General features: G+C 37.8%; 5 protein-coding genes across 7 annotated transcripts in view; 2 read left to right on the top strand and 3 right to left on the bottom strand.

The window, feature by feature from the left end:
* Window positions 1-1,649, top strand: part of Elp2 (elongator complex protein 2) — a gene marked incomplete in the record, with an annotated part of 2,688 nt that extends 1,039 nt beyond the window's left edge. Inside the window, 2 exon segments of the mRNA XM_011299795.1 lie at window positions 1-713; window positions 843-1,649. Of these exon segments, the coding sequence (XP_011298097.1) occupies window positions 1-713; window positions 843-1,635 (1,506 nt within the window).
* The window catches only part of LOC105263536 (WD repeat-containing protein WRAP73), a 5,161-nt gene extending 2,627 nt beyond the window's left edge, over window positions 1-2,534 (bottom strand). The window contains exons 1-3 of the mRNA XM_011299796.1: window positions 2,273-2,534; window positions 2,000-2,182; window positions 1,655-1,834 (exon numbers count right to left, since the gene is read on the bottom strand). Of these exons, the coding sequence (XP_011298098.1) occupies window positions 1,655-1,834; window positions 2,000-2,182; window positions 2,273-2,413 (504 nt within the window). The 5' untranslated portion in view covers window positions 2,414-2,534. The remainder of the gene's footprint in view (window positions 1-1,654; window positions 1,835-1,999; window positions 2,183-2,272) is intronic.
* Window positions 2,535-2,818: 284 nt separating this feature from the next.
* LOC105263531 (V-type proton ATPase catalytic subunit A) lies at window positions 2,819-7,001 on the top strand. Of its 2 annotated transcripts, none has more exons than XM_011299791.1 (4): window positions 2,819-2,897; window positions 3,872-3,970; window positions 4,139-5,814; window positions 5,978-7,001. In XM_011299791.1, exons 2-4 carry the CDS (start codon window positions 3,889-3,891, stop codon window positions 6,068-6,070), a joined length of 1,851 nt encoding a protein of 616 aa, XP_011298093.1. In that variant the 5' UTR covers window positions 2,819-2,897; window positions 3,872-3,888; the 3' UTR covers window positions 6,071-7,001. The 2 variants fall into 2 exon arrangements, with proteins under 2 accessions (XP_011298093.1, XP_011298092.1); XM_011299790.1 differs by having other exon boundaries at window positions 2,875-3,004.
* Window positions 7,002-7,457: 456 nt separating this feature from the next.
* Usf lies at window positions 7,458-10,001 on the bottom strand. 2 transcript variants are annotated; one of them, XM_011299792.1, is made up of 3 exons: window positions 9,804-10,001; window positions 9,480-9,550; window positions 7,458-8,964 (listed from the first exon to the last, which is right to left on the bottom strand). In XM_011299792.1, exons 1-3 carry the CDS (start codon window positions 9,842-9,844, stop codon window positions 8,243-8,245), a joined length of 834 nt encoding a protein of 277 aa, XP_011298094.1. In that variant the 5' UTR covers window positions 9,845-10,001; the 3' UTR covers window positions 7,458-8,242. The 2 variants fall into 2 exon arrangements, with proteins under 2 accessions (XP_011298094.1, XP_011298095.1); XM_011299793.1 differs by having other exon boundaries at window positions 7,458-8,892; window positions 9,804-9,997.
* Window positions 10,002-10,745: 744 nt separating this feature from the next.
* LOC105263530 (odorant receptor 46a, isoform B) lies at window positions 10,746-12,943 on the bottom strand. The gene is made up of 5 exons (XM_011299789.1): window positions 12,429-12,943; window positions 11,603-11,977; window positions 11,326-11,530; window positions 11,009-11,164; window positions 10,746-10,940 (listed from the first exon to the last, which is right to left on the bottom strand). Exons 1-5 carry the CDS (start codon window positions 12,812-12,814, stop codon window positions 10,887-10,889), a joined length of 1,176 nt encoding a protein of 391 aa, XP_011298091.1. The 5' UTR covers window positions 12,815-12,943; the 3' UTR covers window positions 10,746-10,886.
* Window positions 12,944-13,802: the final 859 nt, after the last annotated feature.

The raw sequence follows: 13,802 nt of genomic DNA, 5'->3' as shown, positions 1-13,802 counted from the left end.
GCTGTCCGTTGGCATCCACCGATTTTAGTGAATGGACAGTGGAAGAGGCCGAATAAATTACTCTCAAGTGCTTTAGATAAAACTATGATCATCTGGGAGCCGAATTCTGCTGGGATCTGGATGGAGACTGTTCGATTAGGAAAAGTGGGAGGTAATACTCTAGGTTTTTATGGAGGAAACTTTAATAAAGATGGATCGAGTGTGCTGGCTCATGGATATCAAGGAACATTCCACATGTGGAGGTTTGAGGAGAAGTTGCAGAGGTGGACCCCAAGGGCTGCACCGAGTGGACATTTTTCAGACGTCAGTGACTTGCACTGGGATCCTGAGGGACGTTATCTCATCACAACGAGTTTGGATCAAACCACAAGGGTTCACGTTCCTTGGAGAATATCTGGAGCATCTGAAATTTGGCATGAAATAGCTAGACCTCAAATTCATGGATATGATATCAATTGTCTATCAGTTTTATCACCTCGGATGTTTGCATCAGGGGCAGAAGAGAAAGTTGTAAGAGTTTTCGAGGCTCCTGAGTATTTCCAGAAATGTTTAAATGAGTTAGAGTGGAGAAATCCTAGAAGTGCAGGGGATCGAGCGTCAGTTCCTGCATTGGGGCTAACTAATAAGGCAATTGATGGACAAGTCATCGATGATGAGGTCGATGATGATGATTTCAGAGGGGAGAGACTGCCCACTGAGGAGGAGATTGTTAGGTACTTTGAAATTGAAAAGCCGATAAATTTTTATTTTACAGACAAAAGAAGACTCTTAGAAGTTCATTAAAATTAGATTTAAATTGTATCATTCTTCCTGAATTAGGCGAAATATTTTTTTTTATTCAGGTACACCCTCTGGCCCGAATTGGAGAAATTGTACGGTCATGGTTATGAGATTTTTGCAATGGCAGCGAGACACGATGGAAAAATACTTGCAACTTCTTGCAAATCAGCCAACGCAGAACATTCTAGCATCATCCTCTGGAGTACAAAGACCTGGGGACAAGTTCAGAAACTTTCTGCGCACAGGTTGACAGTGACTCAGATGGAATTCTCCCCGAATGATGAATTTCTCGTTTCCGTGTCGAGAGACAGGAGATGGGCTTTTTATAAATCTCTTCAAAATGCGGATGACGAAGGTCCGAGTTACGAATTGCTTGTAGTCAGTCCTGCTGTCAATGCTCTTCATACGAGAATAATTTGGTGTTGCTGTTGGAGTCCTGATTCAAAATATTTTGCTACTGGTTCGAGAGAGGGTAAAATTGGAGTTTGGTGTGTTGAGAATATTTTAAATGGGGAAAATCCTCAACCTGTGGGGAGTTTGGACCTTCAGGGAAGTTCAGTTACCGCCCTTACATTCCATCGAGTAATTTTAGAGGGAAATAATTATGTCCTGGCTATTGGGGTCGAGGAGGGCAGAATTGCTGTAAAAGTAATCAATTTCGAGAACGGTGAAGCAAAATTTGTGAACTGCTTGGAACTCGATACTTCTGCTGCGCATCATAAAACTGTTAAAAGATTATCGTTTAGACCTAAAGGTAAAGAGGGAATGGTGCAGTTGGCGAGCTGCAGCTCTGATCGTGCTGTGAAAATTTATGATTTTGAGATTTCAAAAATTCTGGGAGAGAAAGATGAATAAAGATTTTTTGTAAACTCACTCTTGTTAATTTCCAGGTGTTGGTTTCATATATTTCGATCCAGTCCCTTCCCTTTTTCGATACTATAACTGACAATTGCCTCTGGGGGATGTTCAGGGCGATGCTCTGGGGGGCTGAGGATTTCAAGCTCCAGATATTTGTTAAATTATGATCATCCAACGTCCAAATCGATAAATGAATCTAAAAAATTGATTTAGCGAACGGTTTTGAAATTAATTCCAAATCGGATAGAGTGAGAATTGTTGAAGATCGTGTATTATTATTATTTTATTAATTGTAGTATCTCCTGCGTGAAATAATTCAAAGCAAGGAAATAAATGAGATGGAAATAATTAATGGGCTTACGTTTAAATCTGAAATACTCAAGATCGAACGATCGTCAGGGCCCCAAAAGGCCCTTTCCATCCCACAACTTCCTTGTGTCAGTTTACATTTCCATTTTGGATGTTTGATCGAGTAAACTTGAATGACTCCTTTCTTGATATTAGCACAGAGGATCAGTTGCCCTCCAGGAGACCAGTCCAAATACTGAAATGTTAAAAAAAATTGCATAACTCTGTTGGAAATCTACTCAAAGGATATAAACCTATAATGAGTTGTACAAAATTAGAAGTTCACTTCAATAACATCCTGAAAAGAGAATGTTTGAACACTTTCCAATGTTCTACAATCCCTAACAATTAACTCCTGTTGATGTGCAGTAGCGAAGTACTTCCCGGACGTCGAAAAGCAACAGAGGTCTCGATTAATTCGAAACATTAGTCTCTTCAGGTTCCACCACTTGAAAAAAATATCTGAAATAGAAAATAAATTTCTCTTTTCCCTCCTCTAACTTCGAAAATAATCAAACAACAACAATATGTCATGTAAATTCACCCGTACCGACTAGGGTCCCTACACCCGTCAAATTTCCCCCATTTTTCCCGCTAGTATTCAAATTCTTAAAAAAAAAATTCCGATAATTATCAACAATAAAGAAGATATACATTTATAAATTCCCCGAAATTATTTGACAACTCGTGTAAACTGGAAAGGAAGAAAAAAATGGAGTTTAAAAAACTCATTTGTAATTTGAATAATTGGCGCACTTGTAGTTTATAGTGAAGCCGTCTGGGTATTTAATACTGGATTGCAGGGAAATAGTTGAGAACCTCGACGTTAAGTCAGCTGACCAGTCTTGTGATAGCTGGGCAGGTTGGCCTCTGGGTGGTATCCTCGAATCAGTCCAAGTCGGACGTCTTCAGTAAGTTTTTCCATCGCTTGTACCTATTTTTGATTAATCACAACTGCCCCAATCATTGTTAAGGGATACAGACAAGTGTCAACGATTGTCAGTGATCGAGATAAACAGTACGAAACAGTGAATAATATTTAATCAATCAAATTACCCACAAATTCATTTATTTCAGGTAGTATCGATCGTCCCTGCGCCATCGTTTTACTTGTAGAGTAATATCTTGGGATTTCATTATTATTCAATGGATGACGTGGTTGGGGGTTTATTCACGATGTTGACGGGGGTTGAGGGAAGATCGAGGGGTTTTTTTAGTTTTGCCATTTTTAGAATTAATTTATCATCTTTGTAACCACTTTGCGCCGAACAATCAGGCGCACAGTAGGTAGAGGGCTACGCCTTCTTTTCGAACTCACGTGAATTCCGCGAGATTGATTATTGCAGAGTGTTACGGATCATGCAGATGTACAGTGTAGATTTATTAATGTTAATTCAAGAGTTCAAGGTGGTGGAGTAAATTTTGGCAGGTTTTGGGACGCATGCTGTTGATCATTGTTAGTTCATTTTGGGGTAATCGTCGGATAGAAGATGGGGGAGGGGTCACATGATTTGAAAGAATTCGATTTTTTAGTGGTTTATTTTTCTCTGGGGTCTTATCCATGGGCTAAAAACGTGACATAATTTAAATTGGAATTGCATAACCAAAATAGTCGAGAAAATTTCAATTGGGACATTGAAAATTAAATGTTTATTAGAATCGATTATTGAAAGAGGTGTTGAAACACTCGTTTTTGGAATTTTCGAATTTGTCTTGATGTCATTAAAAAAAAATATTCGTCCTTGAATTTTCTCTGTGATCATTTTAATTGTTCGTTGTTTCGATGTATTCTTCTCTCTCATTTTTGCCCTGGGGTTTATTCCTGGGTATAATTAAAAAATTATTTGTTCTCTACACCAAAAATTTAATTATTTTATCTATTCAGGTAAATAAATAAGCAAAATGGCGGATCGTGATCTGGCAAAGCTCGCCCATGAGGACCGGGAAGGAAAATTCGGATATGTCTACGCAGTATCCGGACCTGGTAAATTTTTAATTGATCCAAAATAAATCAGTAATTTCATGGTTCAATGGTTCAGATTAGGAGACTTTTCTCCATGAACTGCATGTGCTAAAATATTTTTTACTCGGTAAAGCAATAAATTATTTTATCAATAATTCTTAGTAATTCGTTGAACTCATCAATTTACAGTCGTTACGGCAGAAAGAATGTCTGGATCTGCTATGTACGAGTTGGTTCGTGTGGGATATTATGAACTAGTAGGTGAAATTATTCGTCTCGAGGGAGACATGGCGACGATTCAGGTATACGAAGAGACAAGTGGCGTCACAGTGGGTGATCCTGTCCTTCGAACGGGCAAGCCATTGTCCGTTGAGCTTGGTCCAGGAATCCTTGGAAGTATTTTCGACGGTATTCAGCGTCCCCTCAAGGACATAAACGAATTAACGAGCTCGATTTACATCCCCAAGGGAGTGAACACCCCATCTCTCTCCCGTACTATTGCTTGGGAATTTAATCCATTGAATATTAAGAACGGAAGTCATATTACTGGTGGTGATCTCTACGGTATTGTCCATGAGAACACTCTTGTAAAACATAAGATGATCCTGCCCCCCAAGAGCAAGGGAACTGTTACTTATATCGCACCTGCTGGAAATTACACAGTGAATGATGTAATCCTCGAAACCGAGTTCGATGGTGAACGCAATAAGTACACTATGCTGCAAATATGGCCAGTGCGTCAGCCCCGACCTGTCACCGAGAAACTGCCAGCGAATCATCCACTTCTGACAGGCCAACGTGTCCTGGACTCTCTCTTCCCTTGCGTTCAGGGTGGAACCACTGCAATTCCTGGTGCTTTCGGTTGTGGAAAGACTGTAATCTCCCAGGCCCTCTCCAAGTACTCAAATTCAGACGTCATCATCTACGTAGGTTGTGGTGAACGTGGTAACGAGATGTCTGAGGTACTGCGTGATTTTCCAGAATTGACTGTGGAGATCGAGGGAGTCACCGAGTCCATCATGAAACGTACTGCTCTGGTAGCTAATACATCGAACATGCCTGTGGCTGCTCGTGAGGCTTCCATCTACACTGGTATCACGTTATCCGAGTACTTCAGGGACATGGGTTACAACGTCTCTATGATGGCTGACTCGACTTCACGTTGGGCCGAGGCTCTTCGTGAGATCTCGGGTCGTCTCGCTGAGATGCCTGCTGATTCTGGATATCCAGCTTACCTCGGTGCCAGACTTGCCAGCTTCTACGAGCGTGCTGGAAGAGTCAAGTGTCTTGGTAATCCTGATCGTGAGGGTTCTGTCAGTATTGTTGGTGCTGTATCACCTCCTGGAGGTGATTTCTCGGATCCTGTAACAAGCGCCACTCTGGGTATTGTCCAGGTATTCTGGGGTTTGGACAAGAAACTCGCCCAGCGTAAGCACTTCCCGTCCATCAATTGGCTGATTTCCTACAGTAAATATCTTCGTGCGCTGGACGACTTCTACGACAAGAATTTCCAGGAATTCGTGCCTCTGCGAACTAAAGTCAAAGAGATCCTTCAGGAGGAGGAAGACCTCTCGGAGATTGTGCAATTGGTTGGTAAAGCTTCGCTGGCTGAGACCGATAAAATTACACTCGAGGTCGCTAAGCTGTTGAAGGATGATTTCTTGCAACAGAACAGTTATTCACCTTACGATCGTTTCTGTCCGTTTTACAAAACTGTTGGTATGCTGCGAAATATGATTGCTTTTTACGATATGGCGAGACACGCGGTTGAATCCACAGCACAGTCTGACAACAAAATCACCTGGAACGTTATACGTGATAGTATGGGAAATATCCTGTACCAACTCAGCTCTATGAAATTCAAGGTAAATACTCCTGTCTCTATCTCTTTCTCCGCTATATTCCAAAAATTTGTAAGTAATTCTATATATATTTTTCTAATTAATATTTCCATAAATAAAAAATAAAATAATATACGAAATAATATTATATATATATTATTTTTAACGTCTGTAATAATTTCCACAGGATCCAGTGAAAGATGGGGAACAAAAAATAAGATCCGATTTTGATCAGCTCCACGAAGACATTCAGCAAGCGTTCCGAAACCTGGAGGATTAAGTAAATAAATAAGAAAAATCTATTTTCCGCACAGAACCCCTCATTCGATCGGTTATCTGAGGATCTCGGGTGCTTAGGGGTGTTCCCAATCCCCAGGTGAAAGTTAACGAGGCATTAATCATTGAATGGCATGAAACTAATTATTCATACCCCGCCATTAGGACATTCCTCATTTTTGAAATTCTTTTTGTTGATGTACTTTGCGATCCCCATGCTTGCTGGCCTAAAACTCCACTCTCCCCTTCGTCAGAAATTGTAAATATCTATAATTACTAGTTAATTCCGCAGTGAGGTAAAGTGTAATGAGTCAGCTGCTCTCACTTTGTTAAATATGAAATCATATTCAGAAGAGTGATTCAAGAAACGAATGTAAAAAACGAATAGATTTTTGTAGAAAATATTATTATCTACGAAAATATTTTCCTGACATTTTAATTACGTTTTACCAATTCGCTACGGGATCAAAAATCCAGAAGTGTGCAAATTGAATCTGCAATAATTTATTTGATCTCGAGTGCCAACGGAACGTTTTTTGATCGAGACAATAAAGGTGGAGCGCCCCTGAGCCTATGCGGAGTTTTTAAAGAGACAAAAATTGATAAAGATTAATTCAATGAAAATGTGTTTTCGATCATTGTAAACTATTCCTTGTCCTTCAGTCTGTATTTTGAGTTTTTTAAACCTCAGTTTTAGCCCCAGAGATGTGAGAGTTTATCATCTGTGTCGGTCCAATGAAAACCTAATTTCCATTAGTGCTTTTTTGCACATTTTAGAATAAACGAGAACAAAATAAAACCCTGGAATTCTATTCATGTACAATATTGATGAAAAATGTCTTTGGGAAAGTTTATCTGTCGTTCTATTTTCAATTGAAAGTAATTTTATTCCAAAAAATGTCTATTAACGATAATAAATAAATAAAAAAAACGTACACTTTGCCTTCAATGTGTTAAGTGAATGGAATAAAATCGGATGAAATAATCCTAACGTGGGTATGAACGGCAGCTTTTCCATGGAGAATGAGGAATATCAATTAATAAAAAATCATCAAGTATTAGTTATTGTACCATATTATGTGTTAACGTGATAGAAGTTTAATAAAAGAGTACATATAAGCGTTGAATAGATTTAAAGTGAAATTATGTTAACGTTGATACGTTAAGAAAATGCAAAAAACCGAGTTAATACAATTGTGCTGAACGTTTTGAAACGTTTGTGCGAGAGTGATAGGCTTGACAATATGCTGGGTCTTGAAATTAATGGGAGACTGATGAGATAACGAATGGAGATGAATCAAAGAACTTTTTCAATTATTTCTCAAATACCTTTGAAAAATTTCCACCATATTTGTAAAATAATCTAAAGTCTTTAATAATGATTCTTTCGGTTTTTCATCATGGCGCTCCTAAAATCTTGCAATGGGGATTGAAGCAAAAATAATGAAACGATAGACCAATTCCCTCGGATGTTCACGGATTCCAGAAGTTCCAGTATCATTTCCATTGTACGATATGTAAAAACAAAGAAAATAAAATGAAAATTATGCACAAAATTCAGGTGACTTTGGTGTTTTATTTTATAAAATTAATTTGCATCAACAATTTTCTTCATTCAATTTTAGTACAAGAAATTAGGCGAAGAGAAATCAACTGCAGATTCACTTACTTCGTAAATTTTGTTTTAATAATAATATAACAATAACCCCGGTATATACATCAACGATATATTACATTATTCATCCATAATTAATCAATCAATTATGTACGTTTTACTTCGATTTATCGACTTGCACATGAAACCAGAAGAACGGAAAATATATATTGATTGATTGCAAATCGTAGAATTTTTTTACTCAATTTTCGAAACAATGTAGCAGAACAGAAATGATAAATTTAAGTAACAAACATAATTCCGTCCATTTTGGGGATTAACAATCAAATGGCATTCGTCATTCACAGCCAGTTGCCTCGACCAACAAATCCCAGAGTTGTTATTCTTCATCAAACGGACGTAATACCTTATTCATGTACACTGATTGATTCAATGGAAAGAATTTGGCTTTCAAAAATTTCAAGAGTTTTCCTCTTTTTCCTCCTCTTCTCTTCTTTTTTCTAGTACACGTAATTTCTAGGTGCCGGTATTTACAGTTGCTGGAGACCATGGAGAATTGAATTAAGAATCCAATTCAGTGGTTGTCATACCACCAGATCTCAATTGTGCATTTTCACGTTTCAGTTGAGTTAATATTTGCTTCAGTGCGACTACTTCCTGCCGAAGTTTCTCATTCTCTTTGAGACATTGGGTCATCCCTTGATTAGCATTTCGAAGTTCAGTTATATATTCACAAGCCTTCGCTAGGATTCCTCCTTTGCTCTGGGTCTCATAATTAACCTTTCCTTCACCACTACTATTTCCATTACCACTCCCATTGGTAGTCGTATTGCACTCTGGTATTATTTTCCCCAATTTAGCAATCCAATTATTGATTTTGTCTCGACGACGACGTTCAACCTCATTATGAGTTGCTCTTCTTCTATCATCTCTCTTTTTCAATCCTGGCGTTGTATTTCTGGGCGTATCAATTTGCACAGTTCTTGGTGTCAATGATCTCGTGGCTTGTGTCGTAGAAAAAACATCATTGGGATTACCGATAACATAAAATTGTCCATTAATTGGCGATGTCAAAACCTGGACAGCGCCATTTCCCTGTTGAGTGACTGGTAATTCGATTTCATTGGCAACGGCGTTACCATTGACTTGTACAACTCTGTAGGCGAGTGTCTCCTGGTAACGCATCCCGTCCTCAGCTTCTACTGTGTCACCTGCAAGGGGATCCAATGTTTCATCAGCGATGAAACATATGTCACTGACATTACGTATCTTTTTTTTAATCCCTGAGTGAAACAATCCAATGATTTCGGGAACAGGTGTTAATGTGGGAATCCATTTATAATTAAATACAATTAATTCTAATACATGGGCAGAGGAATATTCCAATGAATACCACTGTGAACCCGAAAATATTGAGAAATAGTATTGCGAGTGAAAATATTTGCGGAAATATATGAAAGGTTACGTATTATGAGGTATATATAATTAATCGAATTTAATAATTCAGTAGAACTGTTAATTACGTTCTAAGAAAGAGATTTCTGTGGATTAATTATAGAAATTTCTTCTTTCTAATGCATCAAACTTTCGGCAGAGAAGGCCATTGACAATTTCGACTAATTTTCCCGCGGCCATCATTATAAAAATTCCCGGTTAATTAATTCTTTATTAATTTGAGGAAGAATTCAAAGATCGTTGAAAAGAATTGAAGAAAATGATGGAGTAAGAAAACCAAGTCGATTATTTGGAGTAAGCGTAGGAAACGAAAGAAGAGGGGAGTACATGTGCCTAATCTTACCATCACAATCAACAATTTCAGCTTCCTCGATGACGATACCCGTGTTATCCTCAACCTTTGTTACTCCACCGCTGGAAATCGTGAGGAAAATGTCACGTAACCAATAAAAAATCGTGAGCGATTATAAGACAAACGAACACTTGTCATGTTATTTTTTATTGTCATCATACCCTCATGAAAAAAAAGTGAGAGAAATACTTGGGTATGTTTGGAACTAAGTGCGCACTGTAGATAATGGCATGGTGACCTTGAGGTGACGATTGTTAATACGTAATTACTCATTATTGATCTGCAACAATTGAACGGAAAATAAATGCTGCATACCTGGAATCCTGCTGCTCGAGGTGCTGCTCCAAAATATCCATTTTTTAATATCAAAAAACGTTTGAATTTGTCAAAATTCACGTGAGCTGGTCACGGGACACAGCAACGAGGTCATGTGGTGCACAAAATGGCGATCATTGCAGCGCGCGCATCTACACTACGTTGGTTTCGCGGCAGCCGTTTCATTTCTCTTTCCCACCCATAAGTCCAAAGAGGATTGACTGAAGCGGCTCAGTTCGGGGGGTTTGAGTGACCACAGCGGCATCGCAGTACCCCACCCCAAAAGAGAGAGGGTGCCACACGTAATGGTGGGGTAATGGTGGGGTAATGGTGGGGTAATGGTGGGGTAATGGTGGGGTCTGCCCGTCAGCCGGATCGGGGACTGCCTCAGTAGCAGTCCCACTGCCAGAGGAATACCTCCTCGATGTTCAGGCTGCCCTGACATTTTTTCGAAAATTTTGAATTTTTCAATTCCAGTGAATACCTTCTCGATTTTCATGCTTCCCTGATGCTTTTTTGAAAATTTTGAATTTTTTAATTTTAATGAATACCTCCTCGACTTTTAGGCTGCCCTGACATTTTTTCGAAAATTTTGAATTTTTCAATTTCAGTGAATATCTCCTCGATTTTCATGCTGCCCTGATGTTTTTTTGAAAATTTTGAATTTTTCAATTTCAGTGAATATCTCCTCGATTTTCATGCTCCCCTGATACTTTTTTGAAAATTTTGAATTTTTTAATTTCAATGAATACCTCCTCGACTTTCAGGCTGCCCTGACATTTTTTCGAAAATTTTGAATTTTTAAATTTCAGTGAATACCTCCTCGATTTGCATGCTCCCCTCATACTTTTTCGAAATTTTTGAATTTTCAAATTTCCGTGAATACCTCCTCGATTTTCATACTCCCCTGATATTTTTCCAAAAATTTTTAATTTTCAAATGAAAAGCACTGGAATAAATTCGAAAACCTGAAGACATTAAAGCACAAAAAATAGAATCTACGGGATATTTAATAACTATAATCTTTGAAGGCGCTAACATTTACTAACAAACAATTTAACATGATCCGTATAAGTTTCTTATTTACGCAGATGTTTGCTGGAGTAGATTGAAGGTCGAGTACGATAATTTAACGAGCTGTAAAATAATACAAGTGTTTAATGACTTTCCAAATGACTTTCCTCGAACGTAAGTGATGGACTCACGCTTTTAAAAGATTCAAGTGACATTTCCACGATGGACCCGCACTTGAAGACAATAGGATGGGTTGTGCGAGTCATTATCAAGATTAAACTTTGGATAGTCGATCCATTCAATTCTGTCCAGTCCATTTCGTAAATAGCATCTGATATACTCTCACTCTGCCAAATATTCCGTCAAACATACCAATAATCGCCATCATTATTATATATTCTTAATTAATTAATCGATTGATCGAAATCATAAGAAACTCGAAAATGTTGAGGAGAAAATTTTCAAAGGACTTAATCAATAAATTCTGGTAAATTAAAATCGTGATTACCACAAGTGTCAGTTCATTTCCAGCTGCACATATAATAAATATCTCCATAAGCATGCAACCGAGGTAAAGTATAATACCAGATCCCTCCGACGACATTATATTCGTATTAGCGAGATTGTAAATACTGACGCATATCAATAAAGTACTGAGTGAGTATTGAAGAAAAACAACAGCATTGAACACGTCGTTTATTGTTTCAGCGAGTCTGAAAATGGAATATTCCTTTTTCAATTCCACCAGCGAGACCACCACAAATTGGAGTACTAGATTAAAAAACCTGAGGATAATGAGATGACATTCAACGCATTCGCTAACTAATTTTCTTTCGCTGGCGTATGCGCTTAAATTATCAGACGTCTCTAGGAGAGATTTAAAATTGAGAAAGCGGTATTTGAGGATGTCTAACTTGGCGCAGATCTCCATCATCATTCCTGGTACTGCAGTGTCGTATGCCACTGCCATCGATGCTGAGAACCAGATGCTAATTATCTGCTGGCCGTAAGCAAATCGATAACCGAAGCCTGAATCGTGGTAATAGGGTAGCCAAGTGTTAAAAGGTAGTTCTCCTTCCTCTGGATGTTGAAGCAATGATCCTACACTCACCATCATTGCGGTTACTTCTGTTAAGATTCCGTAGATCAGAGTATTGATCCTTCGAACAGATTCAAATATTTTATTTTCCATGATCAATACTGAGTTGTTGGAACTGACGATAAAAATAATAATATTTGGACTGATCGGCTGAGATAACGTAAACAAATATATTTTTTTTTAATATCTGTCAGTCCTGGGAATTAAAATGGCAATATAATAAAGAATTACGTGTTTTCATCCAATTCCATGATTATTTTTAATAATTATATTTCATTATCAATGAATCGAATTTATTCGTAAAGTGGTTTTTAGTCAATATCTCGGAATTGAAAAAATATAACGAATTTTTTAGCTGAACCTTTTTTGTAGAAAATACTGAGAGCTACGAGAAAGATAATTATGAAAAAATCCGTATCTTCTTTTGATTTCGAGATATTGGGTGAAAACTGAGGTTGAAAAAAATGTGTTTTATGTTGGTGTACCATTTAGTTGGCGAATTAATTCCTTACCAGACGAAATGATCCCTTTTGTACTGCATATCCTCTTCCGTGGGATCCCTTGGCATGCAGGGATCAGTCTGCAGGGTATCAATGACATCGATGATGGTCTCTCGACAGACAATCATATTGACAGATTTTCCACAGCAAGCGATGAAAGAGAGAAGTAAGAAGTCACTCATGACAGCAGCAATGCCGCCATGATTAGCGATAATTCCGAGGATAGACGTAGTAGTGAAGGTATAAACGAGGAAAATAGTAAATATGGAGAAGACCTTGTAAAGGTACACCAGGAAAGGTGATTTCCAGCTGCGAGGTCGCCAGAGCCCAGTGGCAACGAAGACCCACCAACTTCCAGGCAAAAACCCCTTCACCCCATCCCTCTCTTGTGTCAGCATGACAATTTTCTCAGGATATTTTCCCTCCGACTAAATAACTCTCTATTGTCTTCCACCGACGGTTGTATTTAGACGACAATTAGCTATTCCCCTGGAGATAGGCCGAGGAAAGAAACGTTATTCCGGAAACAGGTGGAGATGTCACATGAATTCCTCTCTAAGGGTCTCAATTGTGCTACCTTGTATTGTTTAATTATTCATGAATTTACGGCGACGTTTTGTTTCTCCTCTGGTAATACTTGTTTCAATTAATTTCTACTTGGGAAAATTCAAGCGGTTAGAAGTCGTTATGAACACCTGGAGAATGCATTTCCTCTTATTGATCTGGAGACATGTCGAGGGTGTTGAAAGAGTCGGAGGAAGGAGTTGTGACAGTAGTCCGATGCTCTCCGGGGTAGACACTTCATAAACAATTCGTTTGTTTATCATTTTGGGGAGAATTCTTGTGGTTATCAATATATTGTCGGGATCTTAAGGTATCGGAATAATCACTCATCTTTGAATGAATGAGATGATTTATTAAGTCATACACAAGATTAGTACAATGTTATTCAAATATTGTGCTGTTAATTTTTTAACGCAATTAATTCAATAACAATTGGTTCAGGAAAAGTTTCAATTTATTTTGTGCTGGAAAAATCAGTCGATTCCGGGAAAATTCAACGGAATGAATCCGAATTTTTTGTCATGTGTCATGAAAATTTTGGATTTTCATGTTATTTACAATTTAATTTATTAATAACACTGGCTTTTTTTTATAAATAATTAAAAATGGTTCATTAATTCAATTTTCAGGATCGAATAAAAAAAATAATGAGCGGTCTGTTTCGAAATTCAACCTGAAGCCTCAATATTGAATATTCGTTTGGGATTAATAATGAATTATCAATAGATTTTAATTATTGATGCTTATTATGAATTATTGAATTTTTAATTATTGATGGTTATTATGAATTATTGAATTTTTAATTATTGATGCTTATTATGA

Source organism: Fopius arisanus, unplaced genomic scaffold (genome assembly GCF_000806365.1).
Source record: "Fopius arisanus strain USDA-PBARC FA_bdor unplaced genomic scaffold, ASM80636v1 scaffold00015, whole genome shotgun sequence".
NCBI lineage: Eukaryota > Metazoa > Arthropoda > Insecta > Hymenoptera > Braconidae > Fopius > Fopius arisanus.
Note: the sequence above shows the minus strand (reverse complement) of the source record. Positions and strands in the feature narration are given on the sequence as shown.

Coding starts and splice junctions, on each gene's coding strand:
- LOC105263531 (XM_011299791.1), top strand. CDS start 3,889: ATGGCGGATCGTGATCTGGCAAAGCTCGCCCATGAGGACCGGGAAGGA. Junction 3,971..4,138: donor CTACGCAGTATCCGGACCTG/GTAAATTTTTAA, acceptor ATCAATTTACAG/TCGTTACGGCAGAAAGAATG. Junction 5,815..5,977: donor TCAGCTCTATGAAATTCAAG/GTAAATACTCCT, acceptor TAATTTCCACAG/GATCCAGTGAAAGATGGGGA.
- Usf (XM_011299792.1), bottom strand. CDS start 9,844: ATGGATATTTTGGAGCAGCACCTCGAGCAGCAGGATTCCAG. Junction 9,551..9,803: donor CTCGAGCAGCAGGATTCCAG/GTATGCAGCATT, acceptor CACGATTTCCAG/CGGTGGAGTAACAAAGGTTG. Junction 8,965..9,479: donor TGAAATTGTTGATTGTGATG/GTAAGATTAGGC, acceptor TGTTTCACTCAG/GGATTAAAAAAAAGATACGT.
- LOC105263530 (XM_011299789.1), bottom strand. CDS start 12,814: ATGCTGACACAAGAGAGGGATGGGGTGAAGGGGTTTTTGCCTGGAAGT. Junction 11,978..12,428: donor AAAAGGGATCATTTCGTCTG/GTAAGGAATTAA, acceptor ATCTGTTCGAAG/GATCAATACTCTGATCTACG. Junction 11,531..11,602: donor TGTCATCTCATTATCCTCAG/GTTTTTTAATCT, acceptor TTCCATTTTCAG/ACTCGCTGAAACAATAAACG.